This window comes from Arachis hypogaea, chromosome 1 (assembly GCF_003086295.3).
Source record: "Arachis hypogaea cultivar Tifrunner chromosome 1, arahy.Tifrunner.gnm2.J5K5, whole genome shotgun sequence".
Taxonomy (NCBI): Eukaryota; Viridiplantae; Streptophyta; class Magnoliopsida; order Fabales; family Fabaceae; genus Arachis; species Arachis hypogaea.
This window is the reverse complement of record NC_092036.1, coordinates 2,875,119-2,891,471: the sequence shown is the minus strand read 5'-3', so window position 1 is coordinate 2,891,471 and position 16,353 is coordinate 2,875,119. Positions and strand designations below refer to the sequence as shown.

At 28.1% G+C, this 16,353-nt stretch overlaps 1 protein-coding gene across 2 annotated transcripts; it reads right to left on the bottom strand.

Annotated features, from left to right (window-relative positions):
* Window positions 1-8,117: 8,117 nt before the first annotated feature.
* LOC112790298 (aspartyl protease family protein At5g10770) lies at window positions 8,118-15,175 on the bottom strand. 2 transcript variants are annotated; one of them, XR_003196602.3, is made up of 4 exons: window positions 14,426-15,175; window positions 10,300-10,752; window positions 8,800-9,686; window positions 8,118-8,712 (listed from the first exon to the last, which is right to left on the bottom strand). XR_003196602.3 is itself a non-coding variant. In XM_025832632.3 (3 exons), exons 1-3 carry the CDS (start codon window positions 14,607-14,609, stop codon window positions 8,857-8,859), a joined length of 1,467 nt encoding a protein of 488 aa, XP_025688417.1. In that variant the 5' UTR covers window positions 14,610-15,175; the 3' UTR covers window positions 8,118-8,856. The 2 variants fall into 2 exon arrangements, 1 of the variants encoding a protein (XP_025688417.1); XM_025832632.3 differs by having other exon boundaries at window positions 8,118-9,686.
* Window positions 15,176-16,353: the final 1,178 nt, after the last annotated feature.

The following is a 16,353-nucleotide window of genomic DNA, read 5'->3' as shown; positions in this document are numbered from 1 at the left end:
ACGTTAGGGACCAAAACAATATTTATCTCTAAATATAATAATAAAATAATAATATTATAGCACATTATGCGGTTTGAATTGGATTGGTTATGAAAAGTAGATTCGAAATCCGATTCCATCTAACAGTTTGTAAAAAATAGAATCTAATCAAATCCGAATTAGTGCGATTTTAATTGATTTTCAATTTAAATTGGATTGAATGAACAGTTTAATTTGGATCGATTTAGATATGAACACCCTAGTAATAACCATAATAACCAACATTTCATTCGTTAGTTGTGCTACGTGCCTTCAAGGTGTTTATCCAAACCTGGTTCAATAACTTCACCTAACGACTTCCATCGCTGACACATTCAATTTGGCATGTAGTTTCTTCAAATGTCATTCAGCTTTTTTTTTGGTGACTAAATGTCATTCAGCTTCAATAATTGATTTAGCTTGCTTTTGAAAATAATAATATATTTTTATTTAAAAAAAATTGAATTGACAAAAATTAGTTTATATTTAAATAAATTTTTAAAAAGAAATTTAAATATTAAAATATTTTTATTTTTATTTTCTAATAAAAATATTTTTTTAAATATTCATTCGTATTTAAAGCTTAATAAAAATATTTTATTTTTGACAAAAAAAAAATTTAATCAAATAAACCCATCGAAATCAAGACTAAATATATTTACCTTTCTTTTGGAAAACACTTTTTGCCTAAAATTTATTTTCACCGTAAGAAGCATGCACTTCATTAATGTTTTTTCAACATCAACATCCTTTTTTATATTTTCTTTTCTTACTTATAGAAAAAAATTTATTTTCAATATAACAAAAGTTCCCAAAGTATTTATTTTTTTGGCAAAAAAGCATAAATACTTACTCTTATTGAATATTTTTCTATAAACTCATCTTCAACTATTTCTTCTTCTTTTATTTTTTAAATTTGTCAAACTCATTCACCAACTTGCCCGCCAATGGTGTGATGGATTCATGGATTTGTATGAAGCATTGCACTATTATTATTTGCCTCAATCACCGCGATACCACAAATTGTGTTGTGTAGAGAAAAACCACACCAGAACCAGCTGGCGACGGAACTGTTCACATGGGTCGGATAGATCAGAGGGGAACCACTTTTATACAAAAATATTACATCTAACTATGTAAGCAAAATTCTAGGTTATTATATATGATAACAATGATAACCAAAATCAATTTGAATTTATCTAGTGGATTAGATTAGTAATTTGTTAAAACAAGTTTTTTCAAGTGATTAAATTTAATCCTTTTGACACTATCAAAAATCAACCACATAAAATATAAAATTCAAAAAATATTAAACCAAAGAAAATATAAATATAAATGTTACATTAATTAAATAACTGTTCAAACATAATATGTTGTTTCTGAGTTTTTTTTTTCGTACTCTTCTTTCTTTACCACCTAGATTCTCTTAATTTATTTAAATAAATGTCAGTTTAAATTTTATTTTATACAAATAATAATTTATTATTTAATAGCAATTTTTTAAATAAAATTTTAATTCGCAACAAATTAATTTTTAACCTATTATTGGGTTAGAAAATACTATAAAAAATTAAACTAAAATAATAATAAGCAAATAAATTTTTATTTTACATTTTTTATTTGTTTTAGTATTATAATATATATATATATATATATATATATATATATATATATATATGGTTCGGGTGGGGCCTAGATTTGACAGGTAGGGTGTGGCCTGGGACCAGGTCGCGAGGGTGAAGTTGGAGTAGCCGACGTTCCGAGTTCTGGATGTGAAGGGCGGTGTCACCTGCAAAGACATTCTGACGCTCTTGTCAGTTTAATGTGCAAGCGAAAAAGAGATAAAGTGGTAGATATCATACCTTGGGGGAGGAGTAGGATCCTCCCCATATATACTGTGTCAGAAGTGGGTCCCACTAGAGAAGATTCACCTTCCTCAAAGCTTTCTCATACAGCTGTAGTGAGGAGCTGTCAAGAACGCGTGTTCGAGTCGGAAATTAAGCAGCTTGCACCCGACCATTCGGGTCAGGTGGTCTATGTGTTGAGTTGGCCCGAAATTTATTTAGGCTAGGCCGCAACAATATATTTCTGTTTTTTAGATTTTTTGGTAGCTAAAACCGAAACTTTTCAATTTTTAGAACCAAATAAGAATAATAATGACAACACATAAATCCCCTGGCTTTTGCAGATTGATTCCTTTCTCCTTGTTTGTTTATGGAAACCATGAAGTCACAAAGCAATAAATAAAATCCAGTGAACCGAAACTTGGCTTAACCTCATTTGCAAGATTTGCTTCTTTTGGAGCCATTCCTTCAATGATTATTATTTATTAATACAAATGATTAAGTAGCAATGGTGCCACGTAAGAATCGTTTTCCGGTTGTCAACACAGCTGGTTCCAAAGTGGTTGTGCTGACCAACCACAGATTATTATTGTCTGCTAGCAGGATTAATTACTACATCATAATATCATATCATATGCTTTAGATTCAATCCTGTCTTTAATTAACTTATAATTCTTAGTTAGGAAATAGGTACATGGAAGTTCAATTCATCTTGACAATAATCTACTACTCCAAACAAAGCTAATTATATAATAAATATTAGATAAACTTATTTTTAGAGTGATACTTTAAATTAGTTCTATCTTGACAGTTCTTAATCTTTTAAAATATTAGATAAATTAGTGTTTAATAAAATAAAGAGATAAATAAATTAGTATTTTATCTTTTAAATTTTCAAATAATTTAATCTAATTCCTTAATTATATTTTTTTTAGAAAAAATTAAATATCAAATTATTAATGATTAGTTTGTCATTTTTTATAAAATATTAGAGATTCATTTGTCATTTTATTTTATTAAAAGTTAATTTATTTAAAATTCTAAAAGATCAGACACTAATTTATTAATTTATTTTATTAGACTAATTTGTTCTGGGGCATCACTCATAATTTTGATACATTGTTTATCATCTAGCTAATGAAAGTATTTTTTTACCATGATTTAAAAAGGTAAATGTAAAAAATAAAAATATTGTGCTAATATGATAATATATAATTAAATATTTATATAAAATATTTTTATACTACTAATAATAATACTTTAAATTTTATGTTGGGATTTAATAACTCACCTCGAGTTACACCACATGTTACGGTAGCGTTTGTTTTGACTTTTGAGGTATTGAAGTAGAGATTGGGAGACTGAGACGCAGTATCATGTTTGTTGGTTCAAAGATTGGTACTAAAATTTTTGTTTCTGTCCTCAAAATTTTAGTATTTTAGTACCTTCAAAAAGTAAAGACACATAGGACTGAAATTTTTAGAGACGGAGACTAAAATTTTAATAATATTTTATATCTAAAATACTCTCATTTCAATTAATTAATTTCAATTTTATCTTTTGTGCAAATTAAATTAGAGTTTTATTCTTGTTTCAATTTCTGTCTCTCACTTTGCACCAAACAAAATACTAAAATTTATTTCAATCTCAGTCTTTCAATCTCTGTCTCTCTACCAAATACTACCGTATAGTTTTGTTTTTGCGTCATGTTGGTAGATTATGAAAGGAAGGATATAATGTTATGTAACTATATTTCATTTTTTTTTATCAATACAATTAGGTAGTAACGAATGAAACAAGTTTTTTTTCAGTATTATTTTTTTATTAAAACTCAGCTAAATAATTGAAACAAACACATCCTCAGATTTAATGTTTCTACATTTTTATACTGCATTTAAATTACAGATACAATAAACCTAAAAATTAAAAAATTTAAGTTAAAATCTGATCCGTACCTTAATAACTCGAATATACGTTATACCTTAAAATCAATTTAGGAAATATTTAAACCTAATTTCATGATGTAACCGTTTGGCACCTCAATAGTTTCTGTGCGAATTTCGGCCAAGGTATATACAGGTCGGATAACACTTGGCAATAATAAATAGGAGACGATTAGAGTTATCAAGGACAGACGAGAATTACACAGACTACCAAAACTAAATAGCTTTAATTAAGATATTATGAGAATTGATATTGATTTGAGTATTAGAGTTCTTTTTGCAGGTTCTACACACAGATTAGACTTCTAAGTAATTCACATCATCTCCCAGGTGGAAGAATACGGAAGCACTTTTCGGTGCCAACAAGTTATACTTCGAAGAGCACAATTTTTGACTGGAATATTTGACGCCAACTGTGGGACCAAATACTACGTATAACCCTACGATTACCACTTATCTTTCTTTTGTAGGAAGACAATCATGGCTAAAGAAGATGCCGTGCCACCACCTCCTCCAACTCCGACTCATGCTGGGTTGGTGGCCATGAACACCGTTAGGCGGAAGTGAAAAAGATGACCGACCTTTTAGCCAGCAATGCAAGTGGGAGTAAAGAAGATGGAGAGAAAAAGAATGCTGACAAGGAGAGTTCTAAATGCGAACACCATTCCAAGACAAACACGGCCCTGGAGATCATCCCACCAAAGTGTATAAAAAGAAGGACGAACCCTTTCTCGCCAGAGATAATGAGTTTTCAAATGCCAAAGAATTTCACATTGCCAACAACACTAAAATCATACGAGGGAATTGGCGACCCCAAGATACACTACAACAAATCTGGCATATAACTACGGTTGATTTTTCAGATAACGGTGACTTTCTGATCGCCGCCAAACATATAGCAACAGTTGATAAAACGCTTTAAGATAGGTCGCGGCTAAATCCTTATCGGCGGTTTTGTGCAACTGCTGGTATAACTGCCATTAAACGGTATTTTGCGGCAGAAATATTTTGCGGCGGTTAATGGCCGTTGCTAGCTTTAGAACCTGATTGATGCCCATGTCGCGGTGGTTAACTAACCGCCGCCGCTATATCGTTTGTAAAACTAATTATTTTTGCAGTAGTTAATAATAACCACCGCTAAATTTCTTATTTTTTATTTTTTATTTCTCTTTATTATATAAATTTTTATTTTAAGTTACTATCACCGTCTTTTTATCTTTTTATTCGAGAAGTTAAATATTAATTTAACTGATTTATTTCTTAATAAAAACATAATTCAAGTAAAAAATAATGTTAGAATCATCCAAATTATATATATAATTGCAAAAATATAAATGGTTAATAGCAATTTGTCTTCGAAGTGCACTACTTATAAAGAAAAAAAACATTAAATTGTTAAAAAATCTCTATCTATTTCGTTGCGTTCTCCAAAGATTTCATCTTTGTAGCAATGTTAAGTGGCAAAGTATTTTTCTACTGTTGGATTATGTATCTCAATGGATTCTTCATGGTCTATCTCTTTATCTTTTTTTCTACTATCTTTGTCTTTAATTTTGCTGTCTTCAATTTTGTAATCTGATGCTATTAGATTATGTATTTCAACAGATTTTTTATATATGGTCTGTTTTTTTATCTTTTCTTTTACTGCTTTTGCCTTTAGTTCTGTTGTCGTTATTTTAATTCTGTAATCTCATTCTGATATTCTTTAATTTGCATTCCAAAATTCAATTGTTATGTAGCATTACGAATAATTTGAATTGAATATAGTCCAAAACCTACCCCGAACTCTTCTTAAATACTCCTTTTTAAGGACACGTGCAAACAAATCAATTTTAGACATGAATGAGTGACATGGTAGTTAGTTAGGTTTCAGAGAATAAAACGTAATAGGAGAGGTGAGGGAAAGGTTAGAGAAGAGTGAGCTAAGGAAAATGTAGAGTCTATTTTCCAGGACTTTGAAGGAAGGGAAAAGTGGTTCCATGTACAATTCTAATTCATCTTTTTTTTTCATATCTTGCTTTATATTTCAGTTGACTAAACTCAGTTCGATTCTATCCGCCTTAAACTTATTGAATCATATTGGATTAAATATCTATATTTGTTATGCTTGCATCCGATTTGATTTACACATTGCGGATCGTATATATTTTTAAAATAAAAAATACATTAATAATAAAACTTATTGCTATAAAGAAAAAGTCAAGAAAATCTTATTTTTTAGTCTAACAAATTTTTTTTACTCTTTTAAATATATTTATTTTTAGAATATTATTAAAACTTACGTTAAATAATAAAATTAAAATAATACAACATATATAAATAATAATTATTATTAAAATAAAATTCAAATACAACATATATTATTTATTTGTTTATTATTTAATTGGATTTATGAATATAAATGTGATATTAATAATTCGATTTGACTATTATAATTGAATATCACCATCTTATAAATCAGATTATATCCACAAATTATAAATTAAATACAGATAAATAACACAAATGTATAAATATGATTTGATCTATGAACATTTTTATCCTGTTTCCTCTGCTCACGCTCCTCAACCCGTCTGCCAGGTAGATAGATAGAAAAATATTTTCATTATCATTTCTCTTTTTATCATTAACTCTATTTCTTTACCTAATAATAGGGTAGTTTGAGAATTCTTTTTCTCTTAGGGTCTAACTTAGAAGCTTCTATGGTTTTAAAATGTGTAATAATAAAAATATTATTTATACATTAAAATCAACTACTAAAATTAGTCATTATATATTTATCTATAAATATATATATTGTTTACCTGATTTTTAATTGGTATGAGTAGATTTTTAAGAATATCTTATCACCCACTTCAAATTCGATTTCTCAATCTGCTCATTGTCTTTAACTAACATCTAAATTCTAATTTCTCTTCTCATCAAAGAACTTGGATTGTTTATTGGTAGTTTGGTCTTATCAGGGATGGCTATGAAAAAGGGTTTCAATTGGGAGTTGAAGAAAGGGTGGTCTTGGATTCAGTGGCAGCCATGGATGCGAATACCCTTTATTTTAGATACCATGCGAAGAAGTTAACAAACCCAAAACAGAGTAGAGTAGGGAAAATAAAAGCTATTTTCACAATCAACACTATCTCACTTAGGAAACAAATATATATGAATATAGAGTAAACTATAAAATATGTATTCTAATTATTTTCGTCTTGATAAAAATGCTCCTAAATTTTGTTATCGATAAAAATATTTTTAAATAATTTAAAAACATGCAAAAAATATTTAGTTGTAATTAGAAATTTATTTCGTTAACAAAAAAATATGACATAACTCACTTGAATTTTACTAACCATATAAAAAGTTTCATCTGCTACATTACTTTTTTCTGTTAATATAAAATGTATCAAATATAAATGTGCATTTTTGTTATATTTTAAAATAATTTGATAATATTTTTATTAATAACAAATTTTAAAAATATTTTTGTTAACAATAAAATAATTCAAATGTATTTTTAGTAGTTTAGCCCAGAACATATATGTTTGGAGACCAATTCTTGTGTATCTAGTTCTCTATCACTAGCAGAATCAGTGATAGTATTACTAATCACTTTAACTAAATTTAGTAATTTACATATTTTGGCTTCTCACCATGGTTACTTCCCAAAATTTGAAATGAGCATTTCAACTATTACAGTAGAATCATACATGTTTTATTTGCTAATTGTACTTTTTAAAATCTATATATTTATTATATTTAATGTTGTATTATTTTATGAGATAATTATTTTTCTTGAAATTAAAAATAAGATTAAAAAATTATTTTATTTGTCCACTTGCTAGCTATTGATTTTCGCATCAAAATATATTAGAATTAATATTATTTTCATTCAAATTTTATTTGTTATTTATACTTTTTTTATTAATCTAACAAGTTATTATGTTTTTCCTTTGGGAGAGGCACACATATGATCTTCAAGCTAGAACAATAAACTAAAGGAAAAGTATAGGTGAACAATAAAAATATTAAACAATGTAAATAATAGATATATTGAATTTTTATTTTACTAATGTACAGATAGTTATTTTAATATTAAAATTTAAAAAGTTAATTTAGAGTTGTAGTATGTTTTTATTTGATTGATGACTGTTCATATTATTTAATAAAATCAATGTCTCCCTAGCATTCTCCTAAACTAAATAAATCAAAGTAAGCTAGAAGTTCATATGCATTTGATTTATTCAACAATCCATTACTGAAATTTACATTTTGCTTCACATTTGCTTACTCAATTATCTTACAGTTGCAAACAATCATATAATATATATCATGATTCATGAGCCATGATTAACCACTTCAATTTATATGTTACAGTTACACTTTAATTTGCCCATTAATATTTTTCAACCACTAGACATATAGCAACTAATGTTTTCATTATTTTTTCCCCAAACCTTGAAACTTTACCTATTTTGTTTTTTATTTCCCCTTTCATTTCTACCTATCATCATTGTTATAATAATAGCAATCATAAAAAATGCCTTGAGCAATTGGGGTTCCTTTCCTTTCTCCCTTACTTGCCCGTAGCTAAACTATAACATCATATCATTGATATAAGAAAAGTTCTTGCATTGCTTAGACACATGTTTAACAAACTTTTTTCGGACATACTCAAATAAAAGTTTATGGACTCCATAAATCAGTATATTTTGCATAAAACTTATGGAACCATTTAAGAAAATTATTTGCAGGTATTTCAAAAATATAATCGTTAATCTTAATTATAAGATCAATTGCTTGTATTTTTGAAATATCTGAAATTCTTATCGATTTTATTATGAGTATGCCCAAAAGTGATATGTTAAACTTGTGGTAAAAAATCAGATGAAGTCGACTTTAGGTGAAGTTGATATCTGAGAGTCGTTAGATGATTTGATTGATTTGACTAAATTTTCATCTAACGACTCTCAGATATCAACTTCACGCGAAGTCGACTGTACCTGAGTTTTCACCTAAACTTGTACTTATGCAAGAATCTCTCCTTATATGATGTAAAATCACTTGCATCCACCGGCTCCAAACCCTACCTTACCACCATTAACATCATACACTACTTGTAGTGTCTTTTGTTGCACATTTCCAAATATTGTAACATCACTATCATCCCCATTGGGTGCAAAACCCAAGCACACTTGTTTCACACTAGCAACATAAAATGTCCCGGCCGCCGCGAGATCCACTGTGGCACCCCCGGCGAATTCAAATACTATTTTTGGGAAAATTACCGTTTTGTATGCACTCAAGTCATAGCATGTGTCCAATATGGACAAACTGCTCGCCATGGGGTACCTTGCCATACCTTGTCGGAATGCTGATCTTAAGGCGGTATAGGCCGTTGGTGGAAGCCGGGTGATCACGGTTCCGGAGTCTATAATCGCGCCGCCGGTAGAGAATGTGGAGGAAGAAACAGGGAGCTTGGTGTCCCCAACAGTTATTCCGGTGATGTCTAGGCCGTAAAAGGAAGCGCCGGCCGAGTTGGTCGAAAAGGGAGTGTATTTGACATAACTAGAAGCTCTAGAAGCACCAAAGGCAAGGTAACCTACATTGCTTGCGGTGGAAGGAAGACAATAGGAGAATATTTTGTGATATTTTGCGGCGGTTTGTTGGACAAAGGAAATAGGGTGGCGGCCGAGGCCTAATAAGCCGGCCGAGCCGCCGAAGAGGCCTTGGTTGTTTTGGCCACAACCAAAAAGGAAGCCGTCCACATAGTCGGTGTCGGTCACCGTCAGCCGCTCATGGCTGAAAAAGCCAACAGAGAAGGATGAGTCACCGTACTGGATGCCATATACACAAGCCTTTGATGTTGAAGCACATCCTGGGTCATTTCCTAATTTATAGCAAACCAAAATTATGTTAAAAAAAATAAGATGGCCTAAAGTATGTATTATATTTTGTTGTGGGTTTTTACAAAATTTCAGTGATGTTTTGTCTTTTTATAAGGTTTAATTATTTTGCTGGTCTCTATAGTTTTTGCGAAATTTTTAATTAGGTCCTTATATTTTTTTTCTTTTTAATTAGGTCTCTGTATTATTTTTTTTTCAATTAGATCATTTTTAGCAGTAATTGTCTTAATTTTATAAGGACCTAACTAAAAAAAAAAATTGGTATAGAGACCCAAATAAAATAAAAAAAATGTAGGGACCTAATTAAAAAAAATTGATATAAAAACTCAATTAAAAGAAAAAAGTACAAAGACCTAATTATAAAATTCGTAAAATTTTAGAAATGAACAAAATAATTAAACTTTTTTATAATTAGGATAATATTTTTAATATAAAATATCATTAACGTTTTGTACTACTGTCATAATAATATAAAATACCAAAATATCAAATATTCTTGTGTTTCACGCTAAAATTACCTATATGTACAAATTTTAGCCACAACATGGATGATTGATGTTGAGATTAAGAAAAAGAAAATGTAAAAATATTTTTTACCTGTGGCTGTAGAAAGCTGAGTACAAAGTGAAGAAGTGCAAGTAATATTGGAATATGTTGAAGACTTTGATGGATCAAAAATGTCATCTTGTTGCTTGTAACATGATTTAGCACAAGGCTCACACTGAGTCCAAGTGAGATCACTTCCAGTGTCAAATAAAAGAGACAAGTCCTTTTTTGGTGTCCCAAGACCCACTACAACAAAGTAGTTTCCTGACCCAATAAGGCTTCCAGATTTGGCAGGTAAAGTGGCAGAATCTAACTGCTTCAATCCAAGTTCATCATCATGGCCCAACTTGTTCTTGGATATCTTGGAGTTAATGTATTTGACCCTTTCTTCGTCTACATTCAGAATCTCACTGTGTGATGTTGGGCCCTTCTTTGCTTTGTTTAGTTTGGAGCATGGCCCATGTTTGTGTACCACATCCAATGTTGTCTTCATTTTGTTAGAACCTGGATTATTTATTCAATTAATTTTGTCAAAATAAAACCTATAATAATAAATAATAAAAATTAATGGTGTCAAATAATTGAGATTGGCTTAAAATATTTTTTTATATTGTCATTCAATAAAAAATTGCTATATCATTTGTTATAACTTTATCATTCTAAAATTAGTTATCTCTGTTTAGTTATACATAGTTATTAAGAAAATTATTAATTTTTATTTGAAAATCTAAAAATTTGAAGAAAAATGGAGAACATAATTTATTAATTACAACATATTTTCTCTCTCAATAATGATGATCTCTGTTAATATTTTTCTTTCAATAAATACTTAAATATGCTATAATAAGTATAAATTAATTAATGAGTTATTGAAATATGAAAATGATAGTTAATTTGATAAAAATTAAATAAAACTAAAAAGAGACATTTATTTTGAAAGGAACGGATTATATACTTAAACAAGTAGTACTATTTAAATGGTTGTGCAAATATAAAAATCTGATTAGAGAATAGTATAGAATTTTTTATATTATTAATATATCATAATTAAATCCGATCATCTATGGTTAAATATTTATTTTAAGACGAATAATAAAACGAACTTCATTGTAATGTCGTATATATTTTCTTCCTCTTTAATTTGAGAATGACATACAAAAGGTTAACTCATAATTTAGATGGAATTATCTAATAATAATAATAATAATAATAATAATAATATAATATAATATAAAAAATATAATGATAATTTAAGATAGCAAAGTTTCACCTAATTTTCTTTGAATGATAAAAAAAAAAAATCATCCTTGTCAAGACATGTACAAAATACAATGAGATTGTGTGTTGTTTATTTTGTAGTGTACACGATATTTTTGTTGAACATATATATCCAACAACGTTTTAATCGACACGTTGCTCACAAAAAATACTAAAAAAAATAGTGACCAAACATTTTAGTTTTCTTCTTTCTTTGATGTTGGACAAACTTGTCTTGATAATATTCCACCTTTCATTTCAAGATCTTTTCCTCTAAAATTTGTCCTATATATATTTTTTTCTAATGAAAGTATGAACGAGTATGTCTATCTTCGACTTTATATATGTAGAAAAGTTTCATACAAGAAATGATTGGGTACGAAAGTGTCCTCTTCAAAATAAGCCACTTGTTTTTTAACATTTTTTTAATTGTTTTTTTAGCTTATTTTGGTTTGGTTAGGCGAAACGCCAAACGTGAATGAATAATGTTTTCTTCGAAGATTACTAATTTGTAAAAATACAAAATAAAACGCGTCAACTAGTTGAACATACAGTCATGATTTTCAAAGCTCTTTGATTATTGGTAAAAAATAAAATAAAAAATAAGAAAAGGTTAATAGAGTCTCACACAGTCATAAGTCCAAATACTAGCCGTCGTCGCTGACCCATGTTAATAAATTAAATTCAACAATATAATTATATCCCTAACATAAATTTATAAGGAATTAGTCACCAAAAAAATTTATAAGGAAAGAAAAATTATTTAATCCAATTTACGTGCAATAGATAATGATGAAGTCTAATTCTCATTAATAACGTTAGGAATTAGTTATATACATTAATTATAATGTTTAGAATTTGTGAGCCCAATTATACCGTCAAACATTTTATAAAGAAAAAGTATAAGATACTAATATATTATGTCAATTTATTATCAATAATAATTAATTATTATATTTTAAACTATAAAAAATACATCTAAAAAATATATTTATAAAGACATTTTTATTAGACATCGTCATAATAAAAATAGTTTTATTAGACATATCTATAAAAGACACTTCCATAAAATATTCTTATAAACAAGAGTTGGCAGAAGTAATGTTAGTAATGCAACGAAATTGTTTTATAAATTATATGATAAAACATAATTAAATAACATATATATATATAACATTTATAATTATATATTTATTACATTTAAAATTATATAATTATTTTAAAAATAATTAATAAATATTAAATAAAATATTTTTGAACTGTTTGGACTAATTTTTATTATTTTTTAAATATTATTGTTAAATAATAATACGTGAATCTTTTTAGTGTGTAAATTATCATTGAATCATAATTGGGGTCAATTATTAAGAAACAACTTTTTTTTCCCTCTTTTTCTAATGTTGTTTAATGTTTAGTTGCAGGATATATGCAAATATAGAGGCTACAGCCAGGTCCGTTTGTTTGAGCATTTTTGAAGAAAAATAAATTATGTAATTTAAAACATACAGTTAAAAAAATATTTAAAAAAGGCCTCCAAAAAATATTTATTTTATTTTTTTTATTGAAAAGAATAATTTTATAAAATAAAATAGCCCTTATATAAATTTTCCCCGATATATTGTTTGCACCCTACTGTAATATTTTTTTTGGATGATCTTCCTACTTTAATTTATTCGGTGAGAAAAAAAAAATACGATTCGGATACTTAATTGATCTTATATTTTAATATTTTATACCATTTTTTAAAATAATTATTAAATAAGTGATTAAATTAGGAAATATAAATGAGTGATTGTTTCCTTTTTCACATGTGATCGTGGGCTCCATATGAATATTCATTGGGATAATGATGATGGGAACCCACATAAAAAAAAGAGAGCACTACAATAACTTGATTGATTTATTTGCTCCTTCGTCTCTCTATCTTTTCCGAATTTCCGGATAATTATTTTCATAAAGGATTCAATTCAGGTTCTCTGTTGTGGCAAACGGTTTTTTTTTTAAATATCTAGACAATTAAAAAATTTCCAATAATTTTACATATTTGTATAAATTATTAGTTCAAAATAGTTGAATATAGACATGCAACGCAATATTTTGTGATATCTATAATTTAGAGTTTAAAATTTATTATTAATATTTTATTTTATTTATGAAAAAAGTGTGTCATATATATATATATATATATATATATATATATATAAACCCTGTTTCTCTAACCCCTATCCTTTTCTGGCCTTTTATCCAACAAAAAAGGTTCCCAAATACTAGAGCTAAAAACAACTATTAAGTGTATCTTTTTTTATAGTATAAAAGATATTTTTTTATTTTCTTCTACTTCTTATTAATTATTTAATACTTAAAATAATATATATAAAGTGACATATATAAAAAATACCTATTTAATTTAGGCTCATTGATTAATTTATTTCTGCACCATGCATCTCATCCTTATTAAGTGATGCTAAGTTTAGAGGGAGGCTAGCTTTTTTTTCTTTTTCTTTATTTAAAGAAAAAAAAATACGTCACAGAATTATTTTTATTTAGATAGATATATAAAGAATAAATGATCATTTGTATTTATAAAAAATAAAAACGCTGACATATATATAAACACTAAATTAAAATTAAATTTGTATTACGCAAGATGTACTTTGTATGACAAAAGTACACTGTCTTTAGAGTGTCACGCACACAAAAAATATCTTATGTAAATATAAATTTAATTTTGATTTAATATGAATTTTTCATCTTTTATAGATACAAATAGTTATTTATTCGATATATAAACATACATTAAATATGCAAGAATGCATATCAAGTATATTAAAGTTGAATACTCCAATAATAATGATATGATGATAATCAATATGCTTATAATAATTAAATATGGAAGAATATTAATTATTGGGGTTTTGACCTTTGACAGAAGAGGAGCTGCAAGTAGGTGATGGCAGAAGAGAGCTGAGACGAACATGGTGGTGACTATGATCATCATCAATGTCCTTGTTACTTCTTTGGAGAGCGAAACCCTTTTCCAAGGAGCACAAGAAAAATAAGAGAACACATAGAAGAGAAGAAGTAGCTAAGGATAAATAAGACATTTCCTTTTCCTTTTTTTTTTTTAAATAAGCCTGTGTGCCAATTTTGGTGTTCTAAGGAAGCAAGCTAAAATGCACACTTCGATAATGTGTCTGGTTCGTTGGCTTTTATAGGCTTTTCATTTCCATAGGTGGGGATCCAATTCATTTATCGATTCTTACACGTCATCATTATATATAACTAACGATAGTATAATACTATTGAAGCTTTTTTTTGGATTGTTATGTATAACTAACATTAAATTAATAATGAAGAAAGATATTCAATCAAAAAAAAGTTAATGAAGGAAGAGAGTACTTATTAGTTGAATATTTTTAACTGAATTTATTGATTATTAAGAATATAATTAATAAGTCAATAACAAATAGCATATAATATTGTATCATTTTTTACGGTCATCTATGGTTAGATACATGTTTGATTCTGTTAGAAGTGAGAAAGATAAAGTTCTTTCTTATGGCATGTTTCTAACTTGTATTTTTTAGTATTTTGGTGTTGACTTGTCTAATGAGAATTATAAAAATAGACATTCATATTTAAAGGGAGGTGGTTCAGTGAAACAGCAAAAATGACCAACTCGTTCTGAGAAAGTGGTTCTAGATGATGAGTTCATTCCTGAGGAATCTCCTCTACCTTTTACCGAAGGCACTTCCATCTCTACTGGATAAAAATCTGCTCTGTTTAATGTTGTTAGGGATGTGGTCTAAGAGTTTGTCTCCCAATCCAATCACATTATTGCCATGAGTAAGGAACAAAGGAAGCTAGCAAGCAAGCATGAGAATTTCCTCCGAAAATCAAGGAATAGAGTGGCTGTATTTATGAAGTTCATTGATAATCTTCAACAAGATGAAGATCATGCCACTGATGCTGAAGAGGAAGCTGATTCGGAGGGAACTGGTTCAGATGTCTAGATTTGTCTCACGAACCTGCTGTTGTCTGCTCACTTTTGTCTCATGAAAACTGTTTTTCTTGTTGCTTTTGAACTACTTTTATTATTTTGGATGTCTGTAACACTTTAACTACTGCTGCATTTACTTAAAATTAATTTGGTAATTTAAACTGTACATTAACTCTTTCTTGCAAATTTCAAGGTGCTGTTTTTACTTGAATTTGCCTATTTTTCACCTTTGATGACAAAAGGGGAAGTAATAGCACATGAATAACAGGATTGTGAATTCTTTTATTATTTTTTTTGGAATATTGATTGCTGCTACTGCAATGGACAATCTTTGCTATGGGCAATTTTTTATTTTTTATTTTTGGCATGAAAATTGGATTTTGCTTTATATGATATGTTGCTGGTTTGTCCTTATTAGACTTAATACTCTGCTTTGATGCTGACATAATATGTTATACTGGGCGGGATGTGTGTTGCTGGTTATACAATATCCCTTAGTCAAATTGAATTGTGTGTAGCTCTTTTTGTATTCTCTGTAAGAATAATAAACAGGAAGGAAGAAAAGAACATAAATCTAGAGGGAGCTACTCTTAAAAAAGAAAAGGGAAGCAATATAAAAGCAAATGACAAAAATTAAAAGGAATTCCTAAACCTTACTCAAATTCATTTCTTTTTGATCATTGTTTCAATTGTGTTTGTCATCAAGGGGGAGATTGTTGAGTTAAGAAATTAACTAAATTAATTAATGATAACAAATATTATTTTATTAGACAAATTAAATAATTAGTGTTGATTATTTATGATTAAATGTTGCAGGCTAAAACTCATTGTTGCAACAGCCCAATTGG

Excerpts from the sequence above, each read along its gene's own strand:
- LOC112790298 (XM_025832632.3), bottom strand. The coding sequence starts at position 14,609 with ATGTCTTATTTATCCTTAGCTACTTCTTCTCTTCTATGTGTTCTCTTA. Across the intron at positions 10,753-14,425 it reads CAGCTCCTCTTCTGTCAAAG|GTTCTAACAAAATGAAGACA; the intron begins GTCAAAACCCCA and ends TAAATAATCCAG. Across the intron at positions 9,687-10,299 it reads TCAGCTTTCTACAGCCACAG|GAAATGACCCAGGATGTGCT; the intron begins GTAAAAAATATT and ends GCTATAAATTAG.